Source organism: Archocentrus centrarchus, chromosome 21, assembly GCF_007364275.1.
Source record: "Archocentrus centrarchus isolate MPI-CPG fArcCen1 chromosome 21, fArcCen1, whole genome shotgun sequence".
In the NCBI taxonomy this organism is placed as follows: Eukaryota; Metazoa; Chordata; class Actinopteri; order Cichliformes; family Cichlidae; genus Archocentrus; species Archocentrus centrarchus.
The window spans coordinates 11,225,745-11,240,641 of record NC_044366.1 but is presented as its reverse complement, the minus strand read 5'-3'; the positions used below and the strand labels follow the sequence as shown (position 1 = coordinate 11,240,641).

At 39.3% G+C, this 14,897-nt stretch overlaps 1 protein-coding gene across 2 annotated transcripts; it reads right to left on the bottom strand.

Annotated features, from left to right (window-relative positions):
• Positions 1-2,704: 2,704 nt before the first annotated feature.
• gmppaa (GDP-mannose pyrophosphorylase Aa) lies at positions 2,705-14,480 on the bottom strand. 2 transcript variants are annotated; one of them, XM_030758033.1, is made up of 13 exons: positions 14,345-14,480; positions 11,418-11,515; positions 10,955-11,058; positions 10,475-10,667; positions 10,277-10,336; positions 10,043-10,173; positions 9,888-9,902; positions 6,817-6,951; positions 6,225-6,322; positions 6,093-6,139; positions 5,783-5,875; positions 3,726-3,894; positions 2,705-3,310 (listed from the first exon to the last, which is right to left on the bottom strand). In XM_030758033.1, the coding sequence occupies exons 1-13, from the start codon at positions 14,382-14,384 to the stop codon at positions 3,210-3,212; spliced, it is 1,284 nt and encodes a 427-aa protein (XP_030613893.1). In that variant the 5' UTR covers positions 14,385-14,480; the 3' UTR covers positions 2,705-3,209. The 2 variants fall into 2 exon arrangements, with proteins under 2 accessions (XP_030613893.1, XP_030613894.1); XM_030758034.1 differs by lacking the exon at positions 9,888-9,902 and having other exon boundaries at positions 2,706-3,310.
• Between the last annotated feature and the right edge of the window lie 417 nt (positions 14,481-14,897).

Below are 14,897 nucleotides of genomic sequence, written 5' to 3'. Positions count from 1 at the left end.
CAGTCATGCTCCCTCTGGCGAGCACATGGAGGGCTGTGCGGCCCTCCAAAGAAATGCCACCGCACACATTACTGACCCACAGCCAAACCGGTCATGCTGAAGGATGTTGCAGGCAGCAGATCACATTGATGTACCATCCTTGATGAGCTGCACTACCCGAGCCACTTGTGTGCGTTGTAGAGTCCGTCTCATGCTACCACGAGTGTGAAAGCACCACCAACATTCAAAAGCGACCAAAACATCAGCCAGAAAGCATAGGTACTGAGAAGCGGTCTGTGGTCGCCACCTGCAGAACCACTCCTTTATTGAGTGTGTCTTGCTAATTGCCAATAATTTCCACCTGTTGTCTATTCCATTTGCACAACAGCATGTGAAATTGATTGTCAATCAGTGTTGCTTCCTAAGTGGACAGTTTGATTTCACAGAAGTTTGATTTACTTGGAGTTCTATTGTGTTGTTTAAGTGTTCCCTTTATTTTTTGAGCAATGAATATAAATATATAGGCCATCATACAATAGCCAGTGGGTTACGAGATTAAGATGGGATGAGAAAGCAACGAGGCACTGAATAACAAAACTTAAGAGACAAAAGCTTAAGAATAACCTGAGACACAAATAACCATTCATCTAAGCCTTAATATCAGGATGACAGTTGCACAGACCTTTTCTGGATACAGTGCATCACGGTCGTTCAAGCAAGGGCAGCCCTGAAAAACTTGAAGTTTCGACTCTCACTTTTTGAAGAGGTCACTGGAAATTAAATATGGTTCAAGGAGCTCAGGGGTGAGAAATTTTCAGCATTGTAAGCACTGAAGCACACGCAGGACCTACACGCATTCTAGTCTCAACGTGGCTGGAAGTGAGGCACGAGAACTGGATGTCACCAGGCAGCAGATCAATGGCTGCTCAATGGATCTTGACAAGGAGACAAGCACTTCACTAACCTGGCCTCTAACACAAACAGTCAGAACTCTGGAAGTTGAATTGTTTAAGACTGAAAAGCATTAACTCCAAAAATAGATTTGAAAAGAGCGAATTTTGCAGTTTGTTTAAAATTGATGTGTAAGCATTCGGTTAATGGTAACTGATCTACTGAATGCCATCCTTTTAGATCAGACTGTGTCCTTATACAAATACCTCATGTTTCTCTAATAGACACGAGCCAAATTCTGCATTTTACTCCACCAATACAATACAGATTGGATCCATCCAGTGGAGACTTTCTAAAGTCTAATGGAGACACTTAGGCTTTCCTCATGCTTCATTCACAGACAACATCTTACACTGTACTGCCCAACTGTTAAACACAACATGTGGCACAAGAGTGGCTTGTCAGACTGCGGCAGCAGTTAGTAGCAAAGGTTGGCATGAAAATAAAGAGGATGAGCAACTACAACATATGCGGCAGCTACCCAGCATATACTGCTGTTTTTTCTTGAGCCAGTGCTGTACTTAAAAGGGACATGAGGAACCTTGAGTTAAATTCATTGATTTGTTTGCTTTTTATTTCCTTTATATATATATATATATATATATATATATATATATATATTTTTTTTTTTTTTTTTTTTTTTTTTAAATTACATTGCTGGTTAGAAGCACATTCTTTGAATCAGTATTAATTTCCAACAAGTGGAAATGCAAAATGAGTGGGGGAAGGGAAAAAAGCATCATATATAAGAGCAGAGCAGTTTAAATACCTACTTCTAACAAAACAAACAAAAAAAAAAACTCCATGTTGAGTGAAAAAGATGGAGACACACCATTTGGCAGCCGACATGCCCTCTGACTCACCGCACTAAAATGTCCTTCATTTACCCAGGACAGGAAGGATTTGTCACATGTCACCTTTGGTGCCTTTCCCACCTGATGGTTCCTGTCACTCTGTCCTGTACATTTCAGTCATCTTTTAACACACCCATCCCTCCATCCCTGCTCCTGAGCCTCCTCTGCCAACCTGCTCAAATACAAACACTTTCTCCCACAGTCAGAAGGGGGGTGGGGGCATGTTATTAGGTGTTTGGTAAGTAATACTGTAATTTAGCTTTACAAGCGCTACTACCACTATGCGTATCTCTCTGCATAAATAAGTAAGTTTTACTGTTATGGGAGTGGAAAACCTATTTGATCTAATGAATTTTAGGATTGCCTTTCATGTGGGGAGCATGGAGATTTGCCTCATCCCAGTCTTCAGGGCCTCATTATAGTGTTTTTATCCTCTTGGTGGGATCCTCATCAACTGGGCTCAGTCTTTTGAAGCTGTAAGGCACCTGAATCAACAGTGAAAAGCATGTAAAAACCTGAAACCAACCCACCATGAATAAAAATGTGCATTCAATTGTGAAGAAGAGACTTGATTAAAATATATTATGAAGAACTTCCAGTATCGCAGTTTACCATTTCTTAATAGATACTCATTGTAATAATTAGAACAAAAGTACTGAAGTGATCACGGGTGCCTAATAAGTAAATGCTAATGTGCTGTATACATAAACTGGAACAGTTTCTTCAATGATTGCACAATTTAAGTATCTCATGTTGCTGGTGGCCGCACCCCTACAAAATTCACATTTCCAAAGGCAACGTTACTTGATTGCAATGTAAATCTCAAGTCTGCTGATTTATTTTGATGGTAGTCCAATTTTTTTAGACTAACAATGAAGCCGCTAAAAGGTTTTAATCAGAGCGCCAGAAAAATAATCACCTCTTAAAATTAACCACAGTCGGTAGCCAGTGATTTTTATTTTCCAATAATTCCTCGTCTCATGTCGAAGTAACAGTTCACGTTAGTCAAGGATGCCCTTGAGAAACAGAATGTAGGTTTTCCATAAACTCTTTTTTTGGTTCCCTTTTCTTTCTTTACATAATATTAAATCAACTACATAAATTACACTAGTGTCTGTGGTAATTTTACAGTTCGGTAAATTTGATAAGTAAAAACAATATAAAACCTCTGGCATGACAGAACTTTTCAAGGTGAATCAACATGCATGATTACCCTCTCTCTAATGCTGCTGACACTTAATGTTGCATAAAGGCTCGAGGACAAATATATAAAAAAAAAAATCTATCTTTCAAAACTATGAAATGAATGTTCCATATATTCATTTCTGACATCTTATATACAGTAACTCAGAAGCAGAGCCAGTGGCTGGGCAGCAGCATCCTTCATCAGTGACAGTAAGTGGACAGAAGGGTGAGAAAGATTAACTAGAGAATAATTTGGTTTTTGAAGCCACGGTTGAGGTCTTTATGTGGGAGGACAATTGAGTTCAGTATAATCACTTCGGAGGGGATAGTCACGTTACAACCTGCGGAGACAAAGCAAGGCAGTATTAAGTCTCTACAAAGGACAAAGACAATTTCTTGCAGTTTTGACTCTCAAATCACTCTCTAACATTATTTGTGTAGATTTTTTTTTTTTTTTTTAGCCACAGTTTACAGAAATGTAAAGACAACTGCATCAATCAGTTAATCTTAATTTCCATAGCACCTCGTGTACAAGTTAATGCAAATCAAAGTGCTTTACCTGTGACGTACAAGCTGATTCACAAATATCTAAAATAACTATTCAAATACATGCCGGAACTGGACCTTAGGCTAAAATCTTGTCTAAACAATATGAAGTTGGGAAACAGAAGCATTTTTTCTTTAACTTTTAATTTCTGAGAACAATATAAAAAACACTGAGCAGAAATATATAATTTCAAGTCAGAGCAGGCTCACCTAAAATTGTAATCGAGGGTGTGAGTTTTCCATCTCTGAAGAGTGTCTCGCTGTCGATCTTTGCATAGGGATCATTTGGATTCGGGTCACTCGGGGTTCCTTCTACTCTTGCCCACTTTCCAATGGTACTATCCCATCCCACAATGCTGTTCAAAACACAGCAGTGATCCTTGTGGAACAAGAGCATGACCAGCTGGTGAATAATCAGGAAGCCTTCAGCAGATAATTGTTGTGTTTCAGGCATCAACATCTGCTCTGTTACATGTGTTCCAAAATTCTGGGGGACAGGGACCACCCCTCCACTTCTAATAAGTATACCAACATTTGTAGCTGGAACTATTTATATAGATGTATGTCATGTACCGTATTTTCCGGAGTATAAGTCGCACTTTTTTTCATAGTTTGGCTGGGGGTGCGACCTATACTCCGGAGCGACGTATATGTGACATTTATAACACATGAACCAAAATACTCCAGCCACTTGACATCTCCGTGAACTGCAGCTTTAAGGCAGTCTTGCGTAACCTGTGGGCGCAGTGGATGATGGATGGAGAGCACAGCTTAACGGCAACTGGGAGAATGCGCCACCCAACTTTCCTGGAAGTCATTGGATGGATCAAGAAAACATGGGCTTCAGTGACAAACCATCCTGTTGGGATTCAGAAAGGCTGGAATAATTGGAACTGCAGCTGACGACGTGTCTGACTAACGCGACACAGAAGAGGAAGCGGCGCTTCGTCTACGGAGTGTACGGAGTTGTTTAGAAGTGACACCGAGGATGAAGAATTCAATGGATTGATGGTTTGGTTAACTTGTTAGTATGTTCTTTATGCTATGGTTATCTGAATAACTTAATGTTACGTTAACATACTGTAGCGATTCTCTTAGAGAGCGTGTTGATGTTGTGGGATTTCGGACTGTTCGGGAGGTTCGTGAAGGCAGCATGGAGAGAGAGAAAAAGACCGAGAGCTTGCCTGTGTGTGTGTTGCTGTTCCGCTGTTGTAGTTGTGGTTGGCGTGGCTGTGGCGTACAGCAGCCGTTTTTCTGTTAATAAAGACGACCTTTGTTGTGAATATCGCCGACTTTGGAAGTGTGTTTACAACGTTACAATACCGAACACGTGTTCGTTGTGCGTCATGTAGCTGAATGTGCTACGTTAGCATAACGTAGGTGTAACCGTGTTCGTCCTGTTCTTTAATCCATTATTATTTTAAATTGCCGTTCAAGATGGAATTTGTGCTCTGAGTCTCGGATTCTATCAACCCCCCCCCCCCCCCCCCCCAAAAAGTGCGACTTATAGTCCAGTGCGACCTATATATGTTTTTTTCTTCTTTATTATGCATTTTTTGGCTGGTGCGACCTATACTCCGGAGCGACGTATAGTCCGAAAAATACGGTAATGTGTCACAATCAGTTTAAAGTTTCCATTGCCTCTCAGAGATATCCCATCTTTAGACTTAGTGTTAATTATTTTGGGGACCCCTTGGCTATGGGCCATGAGCCCCTGGAGGCCCCAAGACTTCACTTTGAGAACCACTGCTTCATTAGATACTGTTCGAACATGTAGGGGGGAGCAAAAAAATATAAGTATTACAACAGGGAGTGACGATTGGTAAGTATTGCTCAACTACCAAATTGTCCTTGTAGGCAATATGCAATGAAACCCAATAAGTCACCAGAAATATAAATTCATTTTAAAAGGCAACCAGTCATCGCTGGAGGCATGGGATTAAATTATTCCAGCATCAAAATCGTTAAAAATGACATCTTTGTGAGAGGCGCGTGGAACAATATTTCTGTCGTGACAGATGAGAGTAAAGATAAATTTCAGAGAGGTCACAGCTGAAGTGTGGATAATGTTTACTAATAAAATGTGAAGATGATCACTGTCAATAACTAGGGAGATAAATTCACTTTCACCTCAATCGGTCTGAGGTTTAGTCTAATGCCAAGGATGATGCCTGATGCAGTGAAAGCAGTCGAGAATTTGAGAAAAGAAAAAATAAATCTAAACAGGAGCGGGGCCTGAAAACTACTTTATATTCAGAGGTGCTCACCTGTAGATTTGCACCATGGAGGATGATGGATTCTCGAACTCTGACCCCAGCACCAATAGTCACTCCAGTGCCGATGGAAACGTTGGGACCCAACTGCAAAGAGAAAAGAAATGACTAAGTGATAACATCAAACATCTCCACATTTTATCACACCATTTTAGAGGGAGAATGACCTTTACCCACTCACACCATCTAAAAGCATATCCTTTTTGTAAAGTGATAACAATATTTTTAACAGGAGGCAGTGCTGTTAACAAGACATGATGTTTGTATTACAGCAGTTTGGAATACAATAAAGAAAAACCCTTACCACAGCAGTAGGATCAATATTAGCTGTGGGATGAATATAGACATTACCTGGAAAAATGAAAGTGAGTATGAACAGACCTGTCGGTTTCATTATGAGAAAGAAAAACAGATACAGGAAGTTCATAAATTGTACCAGTTATTTTAGGTCCTCCCTCCTTATTTGAGGCCAGTCTTTCAGGATGAGTAGTGTGATATTGGTTGAGGTACAATCGACTGGCATAAATTGCAGACCTGAGAGGGGAAAAAAGCCAAAAAAAATAAAACACGGAAACAAATCGTCACCCTCTAAAAAAAAAATGTCCCAAGTGATTTTTTTTCAGGTTTCCCAGAAAACACAAAAAAGCGAACTGATTAATCAGAATATGATGATTTAGGCAAAAATAAACTTTTTGTTAAAAATGTCATTTTTTGGGGGAGGTGACGAAATATAAAATCAAATATAAAATCAATAATCTTCTCATTTAAGGCAGTAATTTATATTTTGTACAATTTTGAGCTTACTTAAAGAGCACAAAGACTGACAGTCCTTGGTCGGTCTACATGGACTGTATAAACAACTGTAAAAAGTTACTGCCTCTGTCTAAATAAATAAATTCTACTTCAAGGTTTGGAGCCTATATGTATGCAAGTCTCTCCCATCTTCTCTGAAATTCAGGGTTGCCCATGTTGCACTATCAAATTTATGCCCTCTTGAATGCGACACCATTTATGACACCTTCACTCACCCTGCAGATTTAATCTGGCTCCAGAAGCTTAGGGTTTTATATACGTAGAGTTTGCCCTGTCCTGCCAGGGCAGTGAAAATGTCCTGCTCCAGCCTGATGGCCTCCGCTCGGTGCCAGCCGTTGGTTGGCTCCTCTCTGCCAGAAATAGATCATCAGTTTGTAGCACAGAGTTACTAACCTCATTTTTCAAAATAAAATATTGTACACAAAGCTAGAGGCTGGAATTAAATTCAAGACAGAATTGGCATTCATGTGGAAATATAAACTATGCTGAACTAAAATTAAGGTCAGATGAAACAGTATTTTTTTTGGAATTTTTAAAAATGAGGTGATAAGTTTTCCAAAACTCATAACCTAAAAGTAGATGTCAAAACCTGAAAGATGGTGATAAGACGCTGTGGCCACAGGTCGTCCCCTGTGACTGACTGAGCAAACCTATTTATAAGTTCTATTTTGTCCTTATAACCAAGTTCACCCCTGTCTCCAAATACCAAATAAACAATTCACATATAAAAAAATGTGATATTTTATCATGTTCCTTTTTCTTGTCAAAAACTGTACAATGAAGAGAGAATGCTTTAAGAAATGAGAATTGCTTCCCACTTATCCTCCTTCGCTCCTCTTGAGTAGCTTTTGAGATTCCTCAAATATTTAGTTGTGTGCAAAAAAGAAAAAAAAAAAACACCCAGTGGCTCTCATTACCTCTAAAGTCTCTTAAGAAAACAAGAATTTATTGCCATACTGTCCAGCCCGCAGAGCGAAATGAGAACGCCGAGTTAAAATGCATCACTGTTATCTTTGATGGTGTCGGTGCGGGGCTGAAACCAAAGCTGATTACCTAGTTGTGATCCAAAACTTAAGTAAAAGAGACTATGTGTTCCATATTAATCAGGGTCTCTGGCATAATGTATTGTGAGAGCCCTAAGATGAAACAGAGTGTTAAATATTGATGAAAAGAATATTTTAAAGGATTGCACCCATAATCGAAGTTTTACCAAAAAGGAGGGGATGTAGTTAGAGGCAAAGCAGTCCCCGAGAGACTGCAGTAAAAGCCTTCTTATTTCTATCAAGTATCTCTGATGTGTTCAACAATTTTGCTGATCCAGTGCCCAGCTTGATTTAAGTGCTATTGATGTTAGCAGGTGAATTATGCAAAGCCTGGTTTGACCTGTTGCAATATATTTCAAGTGTCCTTGGTGTGGTATTTGTTAGGTCAGCTATTGTACAGTAATAACACAAAGTGAAAGCATGTCAAAAACAGTTTTTATATTGATCCCATGATCTGTGAAATACTAGGCTACACTCAGTCCACATGCATATTTTTGTTCAAAAGAAAAGCAAACGTGTTAGTGAAGCAATGAGCCAAGCAAGAAATCTGTAACAGTATGACACGAAGCTTCACTCTCTAGAAGCTGTCTTAATAGTTTCTGCTGAATAAGCTACAAAAAATGATACCAGACACAAGTCCATGTCCTGAGCCTCTGTAAGAAAACAGACAACTGCAAAATGCAGGGGTTGTTACTCAGAAGAGCAGGTTACAATAGTGGAGATGTTTTTGGCTATGGAGGTTTTAAACTTATGCATATGGATGTGAATTGCATTTTGTCTTTACTCTATAACTTCTGGAGGTTAGAGGAGAGGATAGCCACTCTCATTAAATATGAACTAACACCCTGCCTTACTGTAGAGGGAGTTACTGATGCTTCACAATAGCACGCAATGGCAACTCCCGAGCTGAAACTAGTTTTTAACTGCCATGTCAATGATGTAATCAGTATACATATATCAGGTGCTCAGGGAATCCCAGATTATACAAAGGGAGATACTGAAAAAGGTTGAAGAGCTGAGACTTTATGGAGAAAACTTTGGAGGAAAAAAAACAAAACAAAACACAACTGCAATTTCTTTGCTTCTGGTTATAATTTCTCCTACTCCTATACTGCTGCTGATACAGAGGTTTTTTTTTTCTGAGTGGTGACACCCATCTTTCAGGAGAAGAATGCAGCAAGTCTGGCATGCACTCAGCACCAGTACAAAGCTTCGTTTACAGTCCGCTGCAGACACAGACACGGACAGCAGGAGACCTGACGGCTGAGTAGTCATTCCTGTTATACTGCTTTGAAGCCTGCTGCCTGGGGCCCAAGAGTAGTTGGTGTATTATAATGTAAATTCTCCACGGATGAGTCTGCAGAGTCCCAGAAAACAGGCAGACACGCAGACATCCACACAGACCCATTGCACTCACCGTCTAATGACAAAAATTTGCATCACTTTGACCTGAGCAGACCCTAGAAGACTTGCGGAAGTGGAAAGTATACTCAAGATAGTGACAGCGCTATGGTGATGTCACTGCCGGTGTGTGACACAACCAATGTGACAACCGTAAATGAATCACAAGTTGGTTGGCGTGCTAAAGTCAGTAGATACCTCTTAAATCCAATGCAGAGACGTCTTTGCCAAGACATCAGAGCGGTTGATACTTTCAGTTCATTTTTACCATCTTGAGCTGTTTCTAAATGAATCATTTTACATATTCCACCTTAAAATGCACCTTAAGGTGGTTGGTCAAGCTTAGCATAAAGACTGGAAACAGGGGAAATATTACCAAAATCCACTAAAAATCTTACATCTAAAATAAACTGCCATTTGGAACTGAACAAGAAATAGTGCAGCACATAATCCACAAAATAACAGTAAATTGCTTTTAAATTTCAGCTTCTGTACAAATGGAAATTCCCTACTGGGAAAATGATTTCGTACTAGGTGACATTTTTTTCACCTTTGGAAAAAAAAAACAAAGTGCTGTCTTACTAGTTTCCAGTCTTTGTGTTAAGCTAAGCAAAGCTGAACTGAATAAATACACTAATCTAAATGTCAAACCATGAAATAAAAAAACTAAAAAACACTATGAAAAAAATATGGTTTCCATGTCACTGTGCACAGAAAGGTGACAAAAGTAACACTCAAAGAATTCTGTGTGCTCTCAGCTTTACATGGATTTATGGTTATGAATCACACCATACGCTAAGTGCTCTAAAACCACACCATACATCCTAATCATACCCACTTACCCATCATACGGGTATCTGATGATTGTATGAAGAAACAGAAAACATGGCAGGGAGGAGAAAGGAAGGAAAAAAGACAAATGAAGAGAACCAACAAAATGGAGTAAATGGTTTTCACATGCATTCCCATGCACATATCAACAAGTGGGAGAACTCACAGTAACATATCCTGCTGATTCTTCTGGAAGACTGTGCCGATATGTTGGAAGATGTCTGGGTTAAAGAGGTATATGCCACAGTTGATGATGTCACTCACAAATGTGCTCGGCTTTTCCACGTAATGTAAGACCTGCAATCCAAAAAAAAAAAAAAAAAAGGCAGATTAATTATAATTTCAGTTTCAACAGTACAGAGTTAATATCTAGGAAAACCAGACACAAATGGTTAAATACCTCATTTGTTTCCTCATTTTCCACAATACAGCCATAATTCATGGACTGCTTTCTGTTTGCCTGATTAGATTAGAGAAGAATAGCAGTATAATTTAGGGTAGTTGAAAAGTGAAACAGAACCATAAAGTAAATCCAGATTTACTTGCACTACAGTTCACGAATTCTAGACAACACCAGAAACTAATCGTAAAATGTTACCGTTGTCCCAAGGATAACAAAGCTGTTTGGCTCTCCATGTTCTTTCTGGAAGCTGAGCATCTCTGCAAGAGGAAATGCTGAACAAACATCAGCATTCAATACAAAGAAAGCCTCTGGACTGCCAGAGACAATCTGATCTCTGAAGTGATAGATGCCCCCTCCAGTGCCCAGGGCTGCATACTCCTGCAAATACCTGTGGTGTAGAGTTAAGAAGAATGACATTCTACAGTTATTCAGCAATGGGTGTTCATATTGGCAAGTAAAGCAACACAAGTGGAACAAAAAAGATCAACTTTAAAAGACACCAAAAAAAAAAAAAAAAATCAATAAGAGTGTTTTTGTTTTCATCATATACAAAATGTATTTATAAATCTTGACAGTGCAGCATAATTATCCATGTCACTGCTATCAATACGCCTTGGAAAATGTAAAGGTTTCTCTATAATGTTGAGTGACATAGCCAACAGCTCTACTGTTTACCTGATGGAAATTTTGAACTCCTGCTGTGCATTAAACAGAAATCTGGTCAGTTCTTCATTTGGCTGATAAAAACCGATGAGCAAAATCTCCTTCATGTTTGGAACCTGTAAAAAAATAACCAACAACAACAAAGAGGGTCAGCATTAGACTGACAGAGCCTTTTGTCTTTATCACAAAGTACAGGCCAAGAAATTATCAACACCCACCAGTAGCTGAGAGGACAAGTATTTAAGACTTACTAAGCTCTTACAGATAAATTTATCTTAAAGAAGTCAAGAGAAGCCAACATGTGAAAATGGTGAAATCGCCCTTACTTTAAACTGACTGAATTCAGAGAGCTGAAAATTGCACAATATGAATTTATTTAATATATTCAACATGTAATCTTCAGACAGTCTACTATGTGTTCCAGCAGCAATACACTATAATTATTGACTATTATGACTATGGTAGAGAAACTCACCTTGACACATGCTTCAATGTGGTGCTGAAGCATGGGAACACCAGCTACTGGAAACAAGGGTTTGGGAACTTCAAATGACAGTGGCCTGAATCTTGTACCTGAAAAACAATGTGTTTGAATATTTAAAATGACATTATAATATAGATCTCTGCTTCTCATTTCTGTCAAAACTACCGTATTTTCCGGAGTATAAGTCGCACTTTTTTTCATAGTTTGGCTGGGGGTGCGACCTATACTCCGGAGCGACGTATATGTGACATTTATAACACATGAACCAAAATACTCCCGCCACTTGACATCTCCGTGAACTGCAGCTTTAAGGCAGTCTTGCGTAACCTGTGGGCGCAGTGGATGATGGATGGAGAGCACAGCTTAACGGCAACTGGGAGAATGCGCCACCCAACTTTCCTGGAAGTCATTGGATGGATCAAGAAAACATGGGCTTCAGTGACAAACCATCCTGTTGGGATTCAGAAAGGCTGGAATAATTGGAACTGCAGCTGACGACGAGTCTGACTAACGCGACACAGAAGAGGAAGCGGCGCTTCGTCTACGGAGTGTACGGAATTGTTTAGAAGTGACACCGAGGATGAAGAATTCAATGGATTGATGGTTTGGTTAACTTGTTAGTATGTTCTTTATGCTATGGTTATCTGAATAACTTAATGTTACGTTAACATACTGTAGCGATTCTCTTAGTTAGAGAGCGTGTTGATGTTGTGGGATTTCGGACTGTTCGGGAGGTTCGTGAAGGCAGCAGGGAGAGAGAGAAAAAGACCGAGAGCTTGCCTGTGTGTGTGTTGCTGTTCCGCTGTTGTAGTTGTGGTTGGTGTGGCTGTGGCCTACAGCAGCCGTTTTTCTGTTAATAAAGACGACCTTTGTTGTGAATATCGCCGACTTTGGAAGTGTGTTTACAACGTTACAATACCGAACACGTGTTCGTTGTGCGTCATGTAGCTGAATGTGCTACGTTAGCATAACGTAGGTGTAACCGTGTTCGTCCTGTTCTTTAATCCATTATTATTTTAAATTGCCGTACAAGATGGAATTTGTGCTCTGAGTCTCGGATTCTATCAACCCCCCCCAAAAAAGTGCGACTTATAGTCCAGTGCGACCTATATATGTTTTTTTCTTCTTTATTATGCATTTTTTGGCTGGTGCGACCTATACTCCGGAGCGACGTATAGTCCGAAAAATACGGTATATAACATGAAGTTTATGTGTACATTCAACAAGGAAGATCTTTGTTCACTCGTCTGCCTGCATTACTGGAGTGTTTGGGCTGCTAGTCTAGCAGTCTTTACATCACTTCCACTTCCCCCACAGTCACACTCAATTCTGTCATCATCACTTTAGCCCAGTCATTTTCTAGCCTGCCTTCGGTGAGCCAATCAGTCTCTGTTCTGTGTGCTTTAAATGTCAGTGATCTTCTATAATTTTCCCTATCAGACTCATTTGTGTGACCCACCTCCTCCCCAACTCCACCTCATCCTGGTCAGTTAGAAATCCTCATCCAAGCCTCCACCTGCTTCATCTCTGTTGCCACTGGCACCTAGACTCCAGGGGGCCCTCTCCTATTTCCTACCACTGCTGGGCTCCACTCTGCTATGTTGCTAACCTCCAAATAATTTATTATTCAAACTCTGTATGTCAATAAATTTTGTTCAGTTTTTTCAAATGATCTCCTCACTGAAATGAGGTGATACTTATGAAGGACAAAACCTGCCAAAATCTATGATTAAATAAATGCCTGAAGAAATAAGTGCCCTTAAATGTGGGAGACACAAATCCTGCATCAATTAAAGAGCTGCATCAGGAAGGGCATCCAGCATAAAAACGCTGCCAAATCAAACATTCGGAGCTACCCTCTGTGGAGACCCCTCGTGAATAAGGGATCAGCTGAAAGTAGCTTCTAAATGCATCAAAAGAAATGTTCAAAATAAATACAATGTTGGCATTATTTCATTTACTAAATGTGACACAAATTAACAGTTGTTAAGATTTTATCCTCTTCTTATTTACTTACTAATTCATTTATTAATTTCTAAATGTATGTATCCATTTATTTCTGAATTATTTTCCTGAATTACATTTCTGCTTCAAATGAGAGTGTGTGCTTGGGTCAATTTTGCACCAATTTATTGACAGACTGGCCAGACTGGCAACTGTCTTCAGCCAGGAGGCCTGTGGATTAAGGGACTTAGCTAATCAATAATATCGGTCTCAGTGTTAAATAGTATATAACTTCATTGCTGCCTTTATTTGTTTTTTAACACCTCTACTGCATTATTTTAGTTCTTGGCTGCTCCTGTCCTCCATACATTGCCCCCTCCTGTTTAACAAATAAAACTCAGAGCTAATCAGAGCATTGGGATCTAACAGTGAACAAGATGAGAGCAGATATGAGGTATAAAGAATGTAGCTATCTTCTTTAGTTCTCTCGTAAAAAAAGACAGCTGATGTTGCCGAGCTTTAAAGCTCCTCGTTACAATTCTGTTAACTTTATTATTTCATCTTTACTAATGATTCAAGATTATTAATTGAAAATATTGATTTAAAAGTAAAGGATAAATAATCTAAAAAAAAAAAAAAAAAATCTTCTTTAAATAACTGTTGATACTTGTTGATACCGGAGGGAATGACACTCCTGACTCAGTAATATCAGGTAGAAATGTGTTTTTGCACAAAAATAAGAATAAAAATAAGTCAGTGCACACGTGGTGTTGTAGTTTATAAGAGGGCGGAGTTGTGGTCATAAAATCTTAGGGTATAAGAGCCATATAGATAATTTTCCTCTTCTTTGCGAGGCACGTTGTGACACGTCAGTGATAAAAACAAGCTCAGCCAGTCTGCTAGCATTAGCAGTTTAGCTTTGCTTTAACCACACGCGTAAATGACTTTGAAAACATCCCGAGGATTAGAGTTACCTTTTTGGGGGCCTCCAATTAAAATGACCGCCTTCAACATCTTGACAGAGAAACCGTTTGGTGACACTCGAGTCCTGCCTGAAAACTATCCGTAACAGTGAGCAACAGCTGTGCGAGCAGTTCCGCGCTCACTTCCTGATTCTGACGTAAACGAGATTAGCGTGAAAACGCGAAGCGGAGTCCTCGGAGAGAAACGGAGTCTGAAGGCTCTAGGAAACGAATGCCCTCAGAGCTTGACTGCGATCGCTCTACACATGTGGTAATATTTTTATACCATTCATTTGTATTACACTAATAAAAAAAAAAATACAAGATTGATTAATGCAAAATCTACAAATATACCTAGTTAAGTAAACATTTTATATAGGTTCAAATGTATTTTGTTTTCTATACTTATGCATGTCATTGAACTAAATAATCTGCACTGTTTTCTTAAAGGCCCTTCTTTGTGCTTTCTTTTCTTTTGTTTATTTATTTATTTTTTTATATTTACTTCTTTTAGGCTGCTCCCTTCTCCTCCATCTTCCTTCCATTTCTTTTTCAGGTAAAAAAA